This window comes from Poeciliopsis prolifica, unplaced genomic scaffold (genome assembly GCF_027474105.1).
Source record: "Poeciliopsis prolifica strain line A6 unplaced genomic scaffold, Auburn_PproV2 SCAFFOLD009, whole genome shotgun sequence".
In the NCBI taxonomy this organism is placed as follows: domain Eukaryota; kingdom Metazoa; phylum Chordata; class Actinopteri; order Cyprinodontiformes; family Poeciliidae; genus Poeciliopsis; species Poeciliopsis prolifica.
Window position 1 is genome coordinate 4,137,054 of NW_026562384.1, and position 18,210 is coordinate 4,155,263.

The 18,210-nt window shown below is 41.2% G+C and overlaps 1 protein-coding gene across 9 annotated transcripts in view; it reads left to right on the plus strand.

Annotated features, from left to right (window-relative positions):
- Nucleotides 1–18,210, plus strand: part of LOC129362677 (rho guanine nucleotide exchange factor 9) — a 53,246-nt gene that overhangs the window by 22,804 nt on the left and 12,232 nt on the right. For 3 of the 9 annotated variants that reach the window (XM_055034367.1, XM_055034370.1, XM_055034369.1), the window contains 6 exons: nucleotides 10,127–10,306; nucleotides 11,023–11,112; nucleotides 13,092–13,292; nucleotides 14,716–14,895; nucleotides 16,794–17,026; nucleotides 18,012–18,141. In XM_055034367.1, the coding sequence (XP_054890342.1) occupies nucleotides 10,127–10,306; nucleotides 11,023–11,112; nucleotides 13,092–13,292; nucleotides 14,716–14,895; nucleotides 16,794–17,026; nucleotides 18,012–18,141 (1,014 nt within the window). Of the gene's footprint in view, nucleotides 1–2,075; nucleotides 3,168–5,955; nucleotides 6,162–9,657; nucleotides 9,678–10,126; nucleotides 10,307–11,022; nucleotides 11,113–13,091; nucleotides 13,293–14,715; nucleotides 14,896–16,793; nucleotides 17,027–18,011; nucleotides 18,142–18,210 lie in introns of those variants that run through there. The other 6 variants (XM_055034371.1, XM_055034373.1, XM_055034374.1 and 3 more) reach the window with 6 other exon arrangements.

Sequence of the window (18,210 nt, forward strand, 5' to 3'; positions counted from 1 at the left end):
GGTTGGTCAAGGTATTTCCAGTAGCAATAAAGAGGCTGGGACCAACATACTGGTGGAAATACTTTGTAATAATTTCTTTGTTTTTTTCTTTTCTTTTTTAAATACAATGCAGAACAAACGGGGAATCTTTTTCATTAGAACAGTGGCATCTACAGCGACTGTGCCATATTTAGTTGACATAAAAATAGCCCAGCAATATATCGGTGGAGTTGAATTGTGTTCATTTCAACAATCCTCATTTGTAAATCCCCAGGAAACCTTACAAAGCAAGGAAACCGGTTCGTTTGCAAGCATAAAGTTCTATTCAGCTGAATTCTTTGTGCAGATTCCGACTTTTTACCAACTAAGTCAAAGTTCAGTTCACAAAAATGACATTTTTATGAGACATGTAGCTAAAGTCAGCTGAAAAAGTGATCTAAATGTCACCAGATGACCCAGTGTCCATATTAGCATATTTATGACATCAACACATCACATTGGTGTTCTGCTCTCTGGCCCGCCCTTTACGTCTGTTTGCTCGTCTAATCCGCTCTCTGCTCAAATTCATTGTCCGAATACATCAAAAAAATGAAAAATAAATAAATGCACACGAAGCAGCTCTTGGTCACATTTTGCTCTGTGTCTGTTGTCAGAATACAAAACAAATCTGCAATCAGTCCTTTAAGACGAGTCATTTTTCACTGTTTCCTGAGATCCAAATGTAAAGGGATGTGATCAAAACTAAACAGAATTACAAAAGCAGAGCCTTTTTTTACATGGTCACTTTGAAGCTGGTTTTATGTGATGAGGTGAACAACTTGATTGGAAATGTTTAATGGAACACCACCCAGCAGATGGAAGCGCTGATGTTACACCTTGTTCTTCTGATTAGCTAAGTCAGATTAATAATTTTGAAACCTCTTACCTTTACAAGCTGTCTCTTTCTCTGTTATTTAATTTTTTTCTTTTCTATTAGTGTTTACTTTCAGGGTTTTTGGAAACTTAAATTTTCTTGTATTAATTCATTTAACTGTATAACTTTCATGGTTTTTCCACATTTTGGAGAAAACACAAAAAGATCTGAAATTAAGGTTTTAGTAGCTTTCATCAGGGTGCTTGTGCGTCCTTAAAAAGGCTTCAAAATTCTTCAAAATTCTTAAATTCCTGTATCAAAAATTAAGGCCTCAAAATTTTTGATTTTTCGATGGTTTTCCTGTGTTTCAGATTTCTTTCTTTCTCCGTACTCAGCTGTTTCACATCTCTCTATTTCCCTCTGCCTGCTCTTTTCCTCAGCTGCCTCTACTTACCTCTGATTAGTCCCTCTGGTTCCTATATGTTACTCTCTTTCCTCTTTGTCTGCGTATTTAAGCTGTCCGGTTTGTATGGTTCCCCACTGTCTCCTCCGTTTCCGTGCCCTTATAGAACACTAATTAAAAATGCTCTGCTGCATGTCTGCACTTAGGGTCCTCCATTCTTTACTCGTCATGCCAAAAGCTGCTATGCCATGGTAAAGATCGTTGTTATGAAGTAATTTGCTTATTTGTTGAGCGAAAAATCGAGAGTATGAACTGGTGAAGGGACAGTTATCAGTGTCTCTACAAAAGCAGAAAGTTAACCTTTCATGGTTTCAGAACAACCTTCTGGATATAGATCCTTTTAATTGTAACAGATTGCATTAAAAATGCCAACACTCAACAGTGCAATGTTGTTTGATTTAACACAAAACATAAGCATTTTGAAGCTGTTTTGTGCCCCAACTTAATGTATAAAAACGTTTTTGTCGGTGAACGGATAAAATAAAGACGTTTGATGGGTTTTGGTGTCATTAACTTAAAAAAAAAAACATTCTTATTAAGCCTCATACAATCTATTATGGCCTTTCTTGTGAAGAATTATATAAACTTCTAATTAAGTAATGAGTAAAATGTAAGGGAGTTCACTGAAACTCAAGTTAAATCCAAAAGACTCGTGTTGACCTTCAGGAAACAGAATTTAATCATATAACAAAGGTTGTTAGAGTTTTAGTTACCCAGTGTCATTCTGCAGGTCAAATACACTAATAATAGTGTTAAGATGTAAATGTCAATTATTTAAAAAAAAATCCTTATCTGCTGAGTACTCCGATCATCTTGGTGTTGTGGAACAGATTGTAAACACAGTTGAACACAGTGTCGCCTGTGATCACTGCACCTGATAGAAACTGCAATGGAGACGGCTGAGTGGAGCCGGGTGATAAGAGATCCAACCATCGTTTTTACGTCCGATCCCCTTCGCGTTGAGCTGCTAATGACAAGCCATAAATCACCACAGCTTCCAGCGCGGTATTTTTAGGCGGGGTGGGAGATGAATGAGGTTATGATTGTGGCCTCAGTGGTCGATCGAGTCAGAAAAGGGGGCTGGCTGTGCCCCTCCCCCGGCTGTAGGTGATGTCTGAAGCCGGTAGTCCAGCAGCAGCGCGCTGATCACTGGAGGACCGCCTCTCAGGCTCCCGGTGCATCTCCTTGGTTTTCACTCACCGGAAGGCTGCTCGGCAGCTGCGAACAGCCTGCGCACAGCCTGCGCACAGCCCTTTTCTCCTGTTAGCCCCGCGAATCTATTGGCCTGGCCGTCGGTCAGTGCAGGGGAAGAGGCGAAAGCACCGACAGGTGTTGAGTAAGCGGGGAGAAATCGCGGTGCAGACTGATGACGATGATGATGGTGAGGATGATGCATCTCTTCCCGTGCCTTTGTGAAACGCTATTGTGAAGAGGCATAGGAAGACATTTTTTTTCCTTTTTTTGGGGGGGGAGTTTTGTATCCTCCCCTCTCCATTTCTCCCCCATCGGTTATGGTGGATTTCTCGGCCGCTTTGAAGCTTCGCGTCTAGACCCGGTGTGGGGGTCGGAGAGAGAAAGAGAGAGCGAGCTGGGAACAAGCCGTTTACAGAGAGCCCCCCTCTCAGCATCGGCCCGCAGCGCTGCGCCATGGCCTTGGATGTCCAGACTTGCGCGGTGTTTACGGTGATCGCGGTTCTGGTGCTTGTGAACGTGCTGTTGATGTTCATCCTCGGTACTCGTTAATGGATCTGCGCTTGGGGCCCGGTTCGCAGCGCACCACGCTCTGGAGAGGAGAGAAAAGCGGTGCGCGTTGGTCGAGAGCGGGGACACCCGGCGCTCCATCACGGCTACGCGTTGAAATGAATGACGTTGGTACAACATAATGTATTTCTGTGTCCCCCCCCCCCCTCCTCCATCCTCCTCTTCCTCTTCCTCCCGTCACCCAACTCCACCACTACCAGCACCCCCCTCCTTCTCCTCTTTCTCCCCTAAACCTTCGTTATGTCTTGTGTCCTCTCACCGTTTGTGATAGCTGCTGTTGTCTAGTGGTGGCTGTAGTTGTGCGGATCCAGGTCTGTGATGCTCTTACCTTTTCTGTGCTTAACTGGAAACTCATATCACTCGTACTCAGCTCCTAAATATTCCGATCCTCCTCTCCCCCATGTTGTGTATTCTGACATCTGTCATGCAGTGTTGTTGTCTTAAAGATGAACATGGAATCGGATTTTCCAACACTGTCCTACTGCTGCGTCAGGACTCTTCCCCTCCACCCTCCCCTCTTTCTTCTTTCCTATTATGATCCACCGAAGCCACATTCACAACATGGCAGCTAATAGCTGTTCAGTGATCTCTGTGCAGAAGTTAATGTGATATTTGTAGCAAATAGCGTTGCAAGTGAGAGACTCAGGCGGCTGCTCTGGAGGATCATTGTGATCTCAGCTGAACAGTAACCGACAGCAGGCAGGGCTGGGCCTAATAAAGGAGGGCCTCCATCACTCCAGGTTTCCCCCATTTTAGATTCAGCTAAACTCAGCTCCCATTTCATAGCCCCCAATACTCTCATTTGTCCAGTCTGCACAGCTTCCACCTGACACCCGTGTGCAACCTGTTCATTTTATAGTGATGAATATAGGTGTGGAATTATATATTAATTTTTCTTTCAGGCACAGAGTCTTCTGAGTAGAAAGGCTTGTCAGGTTGTGGTAATAGACAGAGGAGGAAAAACACATTCATCCTGTTCTTGCTATAGTGTAATAAAAGGATTTGAGGCAGGTATCATGAATGTTGAATGAATGTCAGAAATAGATATGCTAAAAGCCTGTCCCAGAGCCGTCCACAGCAAGAGCTATTTTTAGAGCTATACTGGCGAGGTTTTTTTTTAAAGCTACTGTATGTGCTGTTTCACACTAAAGTTAAAGTGCTTTGTCTTTCTTTTCTTTTTTTTTTTTTTTACCTCTGAGCTTAAGTGGTAAGTGTTGTATGCAGGGCCATATTTAGGAGGTAAAGCCCAGTTTGGTGCCTTTCCATCTCAAGTGTCTTTGACACATGTGAATTATATTTTGCTTGAAAGGTAGGAACATCAACTCACATTAAAAAAATAAATAAATAAACAATCATTATTTATCCTGAACAAACACGTCTGAAGATAGCGTCATTCACCTATAAAATTTTCTGGACAATTGCAATAACTATGCCAAGCCTTTATGTGGTGATGTTGCACACTTATTGAGATACACCAAAATCAAAGAATGATGCTGATGGGCCTGGAGTTGATAGTTAGGTCAGCAGTGTTTTTAAAGTGGTTGTATTTTGGATATCTGCATGAAAATCTAACAAATGAAGCACCAAGCTTTGTTTGGAAACTTTTGTGGGAGGGAATTTACAGCTTAGTGCGATGGCTTATACTTTTAATTTCATACATTTGCTTTATTTATACACCAGATTCACATTTATCCAAAAGATCAAGAGAATAGTTTCAACTTTGAAATTATTTTAGCTAACGGAAAACTCCCGACTTAAGAAGGCATTCCTCAAAATTGTAATTTTAAACCAATAAATGATGACAAATGCATCACGTTAAGTATTTCATTTGATTAAAAAAAATATTAACAGGTTATGAATCAGTTTACTAAATTGCTCAATGTAGTTTATGAAAATATGAGCTTTGTTAACTTTTAGTTATATAAAAACAAAATGAACACATGTATAATTACATTTAGTTCATTTCACTTAGTAAATACAGAAAACATTGACAAACTGTTTAATTTTATAATTTCTGTGGCAAAATCACCACCAGTTTTCAGCAGATGGTATTTTTATGTGATCTGGATTGTGCAGCCTGGTCGTAAAGAATGTGAAGCTTTTTTTTCTGGCCATAAGTTACATAAACACACATTGTAGCATAAGTGGATTTTGCCTCATAGAATTGCAAACATCAGTGCCAAAAACAACTTTTCTGCATTTGTGTTTCAGAAGGATTGGGCATATATACTAGTCACAAACACTTTTGTACACTCGGCCTCCTTTGTCTGCAAATGTATTCAAATGTTTATTTCAACAAATAGGAAACTGTCTTTAGGCCCATGAAACCTTCAGTTTTGCGGCCATTGCTCTCTGCTAAGCATCAGCCCATCAGGTTGTATGCAGAAAGAGAGAAGTTTGCTAGCGACGCTGTGAACACACACTTCCATCACATGCCAGAGCATGTGTGCAGGAGTTGTCATCCCTGTGGCAGATCACATAAACATCCTCCTGAGCTGTGACCTCACAGAGCCCAAAACCTTTACTTGTATAAAAAAACAAATATTCAGAAGACACAAGATCATAACATCAACTGCAGGTGTCGTGGCTAACACTGATATCTTTCCTAATTACACATGTGTTCACATGCTAGCATGACAAGTAGCATCTGACTGCTGGTTTTGATTGGGCGCTCTCCACTGAATGTGTAACTCCTCCAGGGAAGGCACCTTTAGATAGAGCCGTGCCGGGTTGTGTGCGGTGCAGCCAGAAGTGTGGATGTGCAGATGGTGTGAGAGTGAGTGAGTGAGACGAGCGTTTTGTGTGAGGATGTGCGTGTGTTTCTCACCAGTTCTGAGGAGAGCATCTTTGATTGGCTCCCAGACTCGGGGTATAAGTGTATTACATAAGAGGGCTGGCAGACACAGGGAGGACGGACCGCGATACTCACTCGGTGCGTTGGGGTAGAGAAACCTCTTTCAGGGATAACAGCTTCTTGTTACTTGACATCTAAGGAGGAACGCTTGTCGCCTCGACTGCTTCCTAAAGGGATTCAGTTACGATGATTTGAATGAGCCGGACTTCTCCATGCATACGCTCGCCGAACAGCTGCACGCCACCAACATGGTAAGGCTCGGACATTGAGGCACGCGTGCGTCTGCTCGGGGATGCTATAGGTGTTTTGGTGCAGCTGTGCTGTGGACGGAGACAGAGTGATGTTGGAATGCAGTAGATCTGCCAGTGCGGTGAATGCTGATGTATTGAGCTGCAAAGATGATATAAGAAAATGAATCAGCTTTTTATTCTAACAAATTTCCCAGTCTTTAAAAAAAAAAAAATACAGAAAGCATTGTCATATGCTTCTATTTGTGGGAACAGATTTCTCTGCATTTATTTGCATTGACCTAAATAGAAGATTTGCAGTTTAAAAAGTGATTGTTTGATGTTGCTTCTGTAACAACAAGAGCAGATAGACAAACAGTCAATAATGAGCATGGCTTTATCTTTGTGTTTTCCGTATGCCAAATGATCAAGCTCGGGCTAGGTATGGGGGTGTTCTAGAGGATTGGGGAAGATTGATTATGTAAGGCTTTTAATTTATTCAGACATGAGAAGGAGAAAGGGATGCAATATATTGCAGAGTGCAGGACTCATTTGGATGATCAAGGGAAGACGCAAAGGAGAGCGAGGTGGGATGGGGTCGGGGGTCTCAGCAGTAAAACGCTCTGCCTCACTTTCTCCTTTTGTGGTCCTGTCTGTTGGTAGGGACTGGAGAGATTGTGCTTGTGCTGAATGGGGTTGAAAATGAAGTGGCAGTGGAAGCGCAGGAGGCAAGACTGACTTGAATGCAAATCTGATCTGTTGCAGGCATCAATGTACAGCAGGCTTTCGGTTTTGGTTTCAAAGTTGCTACTTTTTTTTAAGGCACGTTGATTTTGCAGTCCCAACGACAGGACAAAGTATCAGAGTGGCCACAGCTTAACGTTGAGTTGAGAAGTGCTTGCCCTCCCCCACTTGTTGCTGCAAGCTGCCTGTTGAGTCCCTTAGAGAAGCAAGAAATTTACATTTTGATTAAGGTTATCATCCCTGAGAGTAACATGCCTCATCAATTGTATTCATCTGTCCAAAGGTGCCTTAAGCCAACTTTGAAGTAGGTGCTACACCTGCCTGTTCGATGTCGACATTTTTCTGAAGCTTGACATCAGACGTCTCCGAGTTTTGCACTGAAGTGCGGCAGGTTTGCGAGTGTGTAAAGCTGAACAACAGAATGATTGCACGCTTGCTCATCGCTCACTCTTTGTTTGTGACAGCTCGCTCACTCCTCACATTTGGAAATATTCTGGCCCTTCCTGAAGTGTCCTTGCCTCATCCCATCATCTTTGTCAGCATCAGTGAAGCATCCTCATCTGTCACCATGACGACAGCCATTCCTTGCCTTGCAGGCGTGGATGCCTCCCCTTGTGTTCACTCCTCTGCCCTGATTGGCTTATATCCCCTGCAGCTGTACGGGTTGAAGGTTCTGTGAAGCCCAAGAGCTCATGGGGATTTTTTTTCTTTCTGTATTGGAGATACGAAACTAAATCATAAAAGAAAATAGACCTTCTTTGATTAAAAAAAGAAAACACAGTGCCTGAAATGAATATAGCAAAATTCATACCCATCCATTGGACACGGTCGTCTCCAGGCCTGTAATAACTCCTTACCTGGAGCTCAAGCATTGCCTGTCAGGCTCGGTTAGCCCTGGCTACTCTGCCCACAGCCTGAGGGAATGGATGCATGGTTAGCTCCGAACTGGAGAACGCTGATGAATACCACTGCAGGGAGAACAATTTTAGAAACGACTCACAGGGCCGTAAACAGGGTGAACGTACACAAAGAGAGAAATGTGGCTCTACATGTGCAAATATGCATGGACGTCTAGTTGTCAAAGCAAGAAAGCTGACTAGTCAGCGTGATGGATGGCGAGGCCGGAGACTGATGATGTCAGGTCCGGTTCTGCCTTCAGAACATTATCTGCTGCCTATTCTTCCTTTAATAAAGAAAACCTTTAGCTTCTCCTGGTTCCCCAAAGAATACTCATCACCCTACTGGGTTCAGCGTTCTTACTCTACCTGGGATTTTTTAAATGTCCAGCAAAAGTATTTGTGCCTTATATTTTATCACATTACAACCCAGAGGTCACACTAAACTTTTACGTTGTCCGTCATTTTGACTGGCGGTGTCAATAAGAATCCTGTATTTTTACCCATCAATTTTTAAAATGATATTGGCATTCGCATTTAATTTTCATTCTGTTTAACTGAAATTTAACAAGCTGAACAGATAACCTACATCGTGTCATCAGTCAAATACATTTGACAATGGCATTAATTACATTTAGCTTTTTTTAAAGTTTTGAAATCGGGGAACATTTCACCAATGGAAGTGGTCAGAAGTTCAACAAGACTGTTTGAACATTACCTGACGCCCCCAAAACATTTCCTTCAGTGGGAGAACTGAAAGAACCACTTCAAAGAACTACTCCAACATCTCTTGTCTAAAACCCTTCAGTGCGTCGCCATCAGCGCTCAGACAGCCTCAAGATCAGAGATGATGCTCTGGTGACTGAATATTTGGTCAGTTGTGTGTAATTTGTCAAAATAATGTATATTTCCATTTAAAAAACTCAATCAATGACGGAAGATATTTGGTTAAGGCCAACTCTGTTGCAACAACACACTGTTGCATTTTATAGGAAGTTTGTGTGATCGACTCACAGAAAGTAGTGCCTTAGAGCCGAGCCCCATTTGTCATGTAAAGCACTTTGAACTGCCTTGTTGGTGAAATGTGCTAAAGTAATAAACCTTAGTAGACTTACTGTGGTACCTGTTGTTAAGTGCATGTTTTCTGTAAATCGGTTAGGGAATGTTAAGGCACAAGCAGCATCATGACGACCGAGGAGGTTAGCAGGATTTCAGTAAAACATACTTCAAACTTTGACCTGCTTTGGTGGAAAAACTGCAGAAATTCACAGCGGAGGTGAGAGAATCCATTTCCTATTAGTCAAGGGGAAAGTTATAGTCTAGAGAAAGTCAAAATAAGTTCAGTTTGTAGTTTTCCACAGGTCTTGTAGGGCACACAGCAAACATTTGAAAGAGGGGTCTTTGGTCAGAGGAGACTATAAAGAACCGTTAGGCATATATTCAAAATGCAATGTGTGACACACAGCTACCACAAAACACACCGTACCAAAAATCAATCAAATTGTGATGCCCCTTTATACATTATTTGTAAAAATATTTTAAAACTATGCCAAATTTTTCTTCCATTTTACAATTATGTGGCCTTTTGAGTGTCTTATGGCACAAAACGTCATCAAAATCAGTTCAACTTTGTGGTTGAAACATGACAAGGTATGAAGAAATTCAGGAGGCGAACAAATGAGGATGAATGATTTTGTGAAGCACTTTGTTATATCTTGCGCTGCTCCAGGCTCTGCACACAGCTGTGCGCTGCTACTGTTTATTTATGCTATGACAAGATGTACACATTATTTATTCATGATTTGGTAATCAATACATAGAAGCTGACGAGTCACTGGTCCGTGATTGCTGAAGACTGTTCTGCGGACAAAACAACACAACCCTGATGGAAACATGAAAGGTTATCTCTCCATGTTGTTCTGCTTCTTAGCTGTTACATTACATTAGCACCTGTAATTATTACAATGTCATAATGAGCGGCGGGTATGTTGCCTCTGAACGGTGTTGTTTCTCCATTAATAGTGTTGCCCTTTTTGTGTGTTTCTTTTGTTGCACCTTGTTTGCTGTTATGGTGTCGTATTTGCATTGCAGTCCCTGTTTTGTCACTGGATTCCTCCATTCAGCTGTGCGTCAATTAGTAATCTAAGGGTTTTAACAGAAAGGCTTCACAGGTTGAGGCCGAAATGAGGCGAGCTACTGTTTTAAAATTAGCATTAAGTCTGATTTCTGTGCTGCTTAAAATATGCTTTTTATTAATGGATTTTTGTTTAGCCGTGTTCTGTTGCTGCACAGCAGTGTTTTTACATAATCAGAATAAAACAAAGCAGATCCCCTGTCTTTCTCCTCTAGTTGATAAGTGGAGGCTCGGTTGTCAACGCTGAGGCAGTATGGGACCACGTGACCATGGCGGATCGGGAGCTGGCGTTTAAGGCCGGCGACGTCATAAAGGTGCTGGACGCTTCCAACAAGGACTGGTGGTGGGGCCAGATCGATGAGGAGGAAGGATGGTTCCCCGCCAGCTTTGTACGGGTGAGTTGGAGGCAGCTGCGGCTGTCCGTGAACCTTTGACCCAGCGGACATGTTCATATTCACAGAAACGGTGAGCACGCCAGCATACAGAGTGGAAGGGATAAACGCACAATCGCACGGTCACGTTAAACCTATTTAAATGCACACAGAGTTTTGAATCAATTTATTTTAGGAACACACAATGCCCAGGAGACGAGAGAGCAGTTAGCTAAGCATCTTTGTATCCAAGAAGAATAAAACAAAGATGCTAATGAGGTTCTCGTTTTATTTGGCTTTCACCTTCAACTCCTGTCATTAATTAAATTAATTTTCCAGGAGTCAATTTTGTGATGATTCTAACATCTTGCATTCCCTATTAGACTGTTTCAGATTAGTCTGGTGCCAACATCTGAACTTTTTATTTGCAACTATCTTTGTGGTTGTACGTTACAAAAATTCACAATGTGGTTGAATACGTTTGTAAGGCAAAGCACTACATATCTTTAGATGTTCATGTAGGCAATATTTAACCCAGTGAAGTTGGAGTATGTAAGTAAGGTAGCAGCTGTACTGTAGCTGGAGTCCCTCCACTGTAGATCACCTCCCCTCCAGACTCTTCTCATGGTCATTCCCACCTGTCCACCCTTCCATATTCACTCCTGAGAGGGCAGGAAAGACAGGCTGAGTGACTGTCAACCAAACAGTATCTCTCTGTTCTGTCATTCTCTCTCTCCAAGGTGGAACCCCACCCTCCTCAGCCCCAAACAAAACAGGTTTTCTATATCAACCCCATAGCAACTCCACGGTTCCAAAACACCACGTCAAAGGTGCGTTTTTTTGTTTTTTTTCCCCAGCTTCCATCAACCCATCCAGCCTGCCCGCTCCAGTCTGTCCACGCAACGTTCCCTTACCATTACCAGACATTAATGTACCCATGGGGTTATCACAACATTCCTCAACGGGGTCAACAAAGAAGCGCAACCGATGAGTCAAAAGTAAAGACTGTGTGAAATGCCCCCTTACTGGCCTAGAGTAAAATTCTCACATATTCATGTGAAAGAATGACTTTTCAGGTTGATATTTTTTAACACGTATCTACAACAAATATGATGATTTTCCCTCAGTACTTTTTTACTATTGACTCTGACTACTTTTCAGTCGTACTGCTGCACTACCAGTTCTCGTCAGTGCTCAACCACCTGTCACTCTGCTTGTCTGTGGCGCTACATTCCCCATTTTGTGTTTGGCATTCTAGACGTGGGTTCTTTGATGTACTCTTGGCAAACTGTGTGTCATCAGGTGTTGGCTGCTGGGCAAATCAAACCATGCTCACTTGGCCCCTTCAGTGAAACACTGGAATAAGCTTTACATGTGGATCTGTCTGTGAAGTGCGAGTTGGAGGCTGCATGAGTTTTGTAAGGAAATGATGTGCGTTGCTTCAATAAGGACGGTATTATAATATCTCGCAGGACTGAAGTGTGATTGGCAGTATGTCCCTAACTTTTATTGAGATGCTAACCCAAGACCTTTTTATTGTGCAAACTTTGTGAAAGTTTCTAAAAATAATTTAAATAGTTTATGTATATATATATTGTTTGTGTGTGCATTCATGCTGAAGAGTGACTGATACATGTTTAGCAATTGTGTGAATGGAAATTACAGCAATTTTGTGACACTAACACACAAAAATAATAATGATAATGCTGATCATACAGTGTCCTCCACACTTACTGGAGCCATTGGTAAAACTGGGTAAAAAGTATTTGATAAATTTCTCCTTTTTTAATGCAGTAACATAATATCAAATTGCAAATATTCATCAATTTAATTCAAAATTGGATGAATTTTCTTAATCATGAAAACTGTTCTTCCTAGATATAACATGCATGTAGTTATTAATCATTTTTTAAGTTAACCAAAGGGTCAGCGTACTTTTAGTGAATCTCCAAAGCGTAATTATAAAAAATAAAATAAATATAGTGTAGCCAAGAGTGGCATTAATTAAATGCTTTCTACCTGCTAACCTGTTGGTTGGTAGGTGTTCAAGAAAAAAAGCTTTTTTTCCATTATACATTTACAAATAATAATAATAAAAAAACTTTACCTGGACTTTACCTAAAGTCAGGTTCTTTGGTTAGACTAAGATTGAGCTTTTTTTTACAAAGTTGGATTTGGCGTGAAACAAAGAAGAAAAACAAGATTGCAACATACTTTCATTGTTAAGTATGGTGGAGAGTCTGTGATCTTGTGGGCTTTTTTCTACTCCAGAGACCCTGGGTAGTAGTAGATTTTGAATACAATTTTATGTAGTCAGCCAGGACATTGAACATGTGTTGACACTGAGTCCCTAAGTAAGAAAATAATGTAAAACTGAATGACAAATTAACACAAAAGGTTCACCAGACACAAAAATCAACCTTCTTTCAAGGGTATCTCTAGTCCCAAACTTTAAATCCTACAGAAAACCTGGGAGGTTGAGCTGAAGAGAAGTGAGCATTAGTCTGTGTGATGTAGAGAAATGGTCAAAGGTCCCTCTCTCCGGATGTCCCAACCTTGCTAAATGTAACAAGAGTAGCTGCTGTCCCAACTGCAAAATGTTGTTTTTTTTTAAATGTGAGTTTATGCTACTGCAATAAAAGTTGAATTCATCTGAAGGCCTTTTACACATCTTGTGGTGCTAATAGATGAGGATCTTGCTGTATAAATATGTTCAGTGGAACCGTTGGCATCAGATCTGTGCACTGAACCCAAGAGTGCTCATACGAGCTCTTACGGAGTGGCTCTGTGTGAACGTGTTTGTCCTCAGCTGTGGGTGAACCAGGAGGATGGTGCGGCAGAGCCGGCCGAGGGGACCAGCGAGGTGCAGAACGGGCACCTAGATCCGACCAATGACTGCCTGTGTCTGGGCTCCCCCCTTCAAAATCGAGACCAAATGAGGGCTAACGTCATCAATGAGATCATGAGCACAGAGAGACACTACATTAAACACCTCAAGGACATCTGTGAGGTACTGAAACACGTCCAGCAACACAAACACTAGCGCTCCGTACCGTTTCTTGATAGTACTAGTATGAGCAGCGGAGATAGTAAAATTGCAAGAAGGTGAATAAACAAAAGCAGGTGTGAGATGTACAGCGGGCTCGCTCATGCTACACAAGGATCTATTAAGAAAGTCACACTCCCACATTCACAGTGTTATCTGATTTAATCATAGTTTTTCTTTGGATTAAAAACAGCCCAGAGCTAAGACTCCTCTTGTCAGAAGCATGTGAGACCACTCTATAGTCTCGTCTGTCTATAACAAATCCATCTCGTTAGTTATGCTGAGGTTTAAAGTTAAATTTTACGCTTAATAAAATTCAGCCTAGTTCTGTGCCTTCTAATTTCTTTAAGAAGCCTTTTCCTGAGTGCTATTTAAATCAAATTCTGATTAAAAACTAAAAACTGAACCACATTCCTAATCGGCCAGTCGCATAATCTAAAGATACTAGATCTTTTTTTTTTTTTACTTAGTGACTTTTAGCAGATCTTGATGTAGACGTCCTCTTCACAAACAGCGTGTTTTATTGCAGCCTTTTCCCATAAGGCAAGGAAAAAATATATGTCTTCAAAAGAAATTAGATTAGCTGCCTCATTCCTTCGGTGATGTCAGAAGAAGCATGTGTTTGTGGAAGCTTGCTTTTTAGATTTTATCTCGATAAATAATGTTTTACAGCAAAGTAGCACAGCGAACAGAAAGCAACCAGGACACAAACTATATCTGAAGTGAGTGTGGGATGCATTTTACAGAAAACCCCACCTTGTAGCTTTAAGTAAATCCTTCTTGTTTTTCTCTGATTGTTTTTTGATTAACAAAAACTATAGTTTATAGTACAATAGACTCAGATAAACACAAGTTGGTTTTGGTTTGAATTTTTTTCTGCTTAAAGAGCCAGCATCAGCCTTTTCATGTGTGCACAGCAGCAGCAGCAGCAGCAGCAGCTCCAGAGCAGATAAAGCAGATAAATAGACTTGGGGTGGTTTCTCGTGCACATTTCTTCCTTATCTAATCATCTGGGCCTAATCCTCTGGTTGCCCTTTGCTTTTTCTGTGGATGAAGCGTAATGTTTAAAAATAGTTGCTGCAAAGCATAAATTTCACCTTCTCACCTCTGCACCTCATACTCTGCATAAAGATTGTAATGTGGAGGGGTGTTACAGCTTCAAAAGCCCACTTACTTAATAAGTTTTTACATGAAATCTGGTTATTTGGCATCTTGATATTTTCACTAAATGTTAAAGCATCATGACCTTTAATTAAACACTAGCAGCCATGTCATAATCCCTTCACACAATTCTGAGTAAGAAATATGTGAAAAAAATTTTTTTTCAAGTGTTATCCTACTTTGTTTTCTTTTTTTTTTTTTATCACCACTGTTGTTATTTTTGCAGGGTTACTTGCGCCAGTGTAGGAAGCGTGTGGATATGTTCAATGACGACCAGCTCAAGGTCATTTTTGGAAACATAGAGGACATCTACCGCTTCCAGATGGGCTTTGTGAGAGATCTGGAGAAACAGTACAACACAGAGGAACCGCACCTCTCTGAAATCGGGCCGTGCTTTTTAGAACACGTAAGTATTTTCTTTTTTTGTTCACGCTTAAAAGGAGGAGGTTTTGGACATTTTTGGGATCAATTTTTTATCAGTTTTGAAAAGCTTTTTGTTGCAAATTTTAGCTGATTATAGTTTCTAATTAATAGCAACAATTGTTCTCCTTTCTATATAAATTGAGGGTTGACAAGATATGTTTGCATAAGCATCTGTGTTGGTTGATTTTAGTCATATTTTAGCATATTGTATCCAATGAGTGAACCTGGGTCAACATTAACAGCAGTTTTTTATTTCTTGTTGTCATGTGTTATATGTGACAGTAATAATAATGCAGCACATCTGTGAGGGGATTATTATTAATACTGGATATCAATTTTGGCCCAAATTTTCTTATTGGTGCATTGCTGGAATATTTAGCTGTTTTGATATAGTTTGTGGAGTATATTTTAGGAGTTTTTTTTAAAATAAAAAACAATCCAACATTACAGAGCTGCTTGTAAAAACCTATGAATGCAGTGATGAGAGTGCAGCAGCATGTGGTTAAGCTCGCTGTCTGGGGTTTGACCTTGACACCCTTTGCTGGATGTCTTATTTTCCCCCCATTTTCTGTCTGATTTCCCAAAAATACAGGCATCATAAAATATCTTACAGCATGTTCTACAACTGCCTTGCATTAACGATAATGAATCATTAACTTTTTTTGAAAACATTTTTTTCTACACATGTAGTGACTGTAATGTGCAGCAAATTACAAGACAGCAATTTATCTCAACCACATCACGGCAAAAATAACAATCAGTGGTCAGTAATCGAGAGGAAAACATTTGCATGTAATATTGTAAAGTTGTTCATTTATTGTAATAATCCAAATGTCCTTCCGTCTTGTCGTTTAGCCGGTCATGTAAACTCCTATATCAGTCAACGAGCGGCGCTGGTCATGCCAACACACAGGGAATAACTTTTCCAAAATGTTACATTGTCTTCTAAAATTAGTACAGTAAAACTTTGAAGTTCAGTTTATATCGGGAATGCTCTTCTCTTTATTTATTTTATTTTTATTCGTTTCCTATGAGTTTAAAATAGGAACTGCAGGAAATGGGCTCCTCCACTGAGGTAAAAACGTTTTGCAGGCCAAACTTCTGGGCTTGGTTCGAAGTTATAGATTCAGCTTCATGAGGCCTTTCTGTCATTTGGGAGCAGCATCATTGTGAGAGAGCTGTTGTGCTACACAGTTCTGCAGTTAAACAAGATTTTACTGCTACTTTAAAACAAAGGCATAAAAATTACAACGTTGACATTAAAGAAAACTCTCCTTGGCATTTTATATTAGCCATTGGGATGATTGATTTTATTACCATCGCTAGCACAAACCCCTAACTACTCAAAAGGATGAAACTGAGCAGCTGAGCTGAATTATGATCAGCTTTGTGTTATTTGTTTCAAAGTGCTGCTTCCTTTCTGGAAGCCTCTTGCTGCTTTTGTGCTTCCTCTGACTTCACTAATTGTGAAAATAGCAAAAAATAGCAGTGTGGACACTGTTTCTTAGCAATAGTGTCCACACCGAAGAGTGTAATAGTCTGTGAATATACCATCTGTAAATGGTACAGATGGTATATTCACAGAGAAATAAGATTAGACTTTCAGGTTCTGACCAGACGATCATCGATCAGCAACAAATCATCAATTTCCATTGGATTTCTAGCTACATAAACTCGAGCTAAGCTATCTCAGGATCTTAATGAAACACTAAAATTGAGGGAACCATTAGACAGATGAAGCTAAAAATGTTGTTGTCCTTAACTTAGAGATCTAGACGCCGCTGCCGCCTTCATGTAGATATTGGCAGTCCGGCTGTTTGCTTAATTTTGCATACCGTCTCATTTCCTCTGACGATAAATCTCTCCTCCTTTTCACTGCAGCAAGATGGATTCTGGATCTATTCAGAATACTGCAACAACCACTTGGATGCCTGCATGGAGTTAAGCAAACTGATGAGGGATGGCAGGTATCAGCACTTCTTCGAGGCCTGTCGCCTCCTCCAGCAAATGATTGACATCGCTATAGATGGCTTCTTGCTCACCCCTGTCCAGAAAATCTGCAAATATCCCCTACAGTTGGCCGAGCTTCTCAAATACACAGCACAAGACCACAGGTACCATCCATTTTGGAGTTATTCCATGGCTTTAGAAGCTGTACTGATGCCCTGTTGTGTTCCAAGATGCTCTTACTGCAGATGTTGAGTTCATTCCACCGAGGCCGTAATTCTCCTTGCTTGTGCTGAAGCAGATGTAGAGTCAACAGTATGCATCTTGACTTGAAAATCACACTCCGCGTTTTGTTTTGATGGCACTTTCCAGGAGCTTTTTTTTTTGCAAACCAAACTGTAAATATTAACAGATTCCTTTGCTACGTGCTACAATTTCCACAAACTACATGCTCAGTGCAGGAGCCGGTGTGGGCAATGTAAACATTTGCACATGCACCCTCAAGCCCTCCCAGAATGCATGATGTGAGCTCCCAGATGTGCAAACTCATCCATGTGAGCCCACAGAAACCCTGTGCAAGTAATTCAGCGTGTCTCCGCCAGCTCCAGGTCATTCACAAACCAAGCATTCTCAGCCAGAGAGGGACAGGTGCCAGCTCTGCCAGAAAAGCCTGCCAGATCACAGTGTTTCACTGTTAGAGAGCTGTGGAGAATCTGCCAGATATAGGCCTGTGTCTGTCTCACTTGTTCACACAACACTGGGGCACAAACACACACACACACACACACACACACACACACACACACACACACACACACACACACACACACACACACACGCAATCTTCTGAAGTGAGGATTGGATCCGTAGTGCATCTTAGCCAGAGGGATAAATCCAGCTCAGTTTGCATAGATGCTGTCAGACCTTACTGTGAATAAAGAGACGGCTGAATAAAATTAAATAGCCGTGTGTTAATTCGACTGTATTTCAGCAGACTTACCCCACTCACTCACTGGAGTTTATCACCGCTGGTCTGGCTCGTCTGTATCCCTCACTAATGCAGCGTAATATGTCTTTGAGTGGACAAACTCCAAGAGCCATAACTTCGCCCCGTAACACTCCCAAGTAATTACGCATGCCTTGTGTCTGTAGCGACTATCGATACGTGGCAGCTGCTTTGGCCGTAATGCGGAACGTCACTCAGCAGATCAATGAGAGGAAGAGGCGGTTGGAGAACATCGACAAAATCGCCCAGTGGCAAGCCTCCGTCCTCGACTGGGAGGTATGTGCACCGTGAAAAAGATTTTTTTCCAGTCTACTTATTGATTCAAAAGGATGTTGCACACTGGCA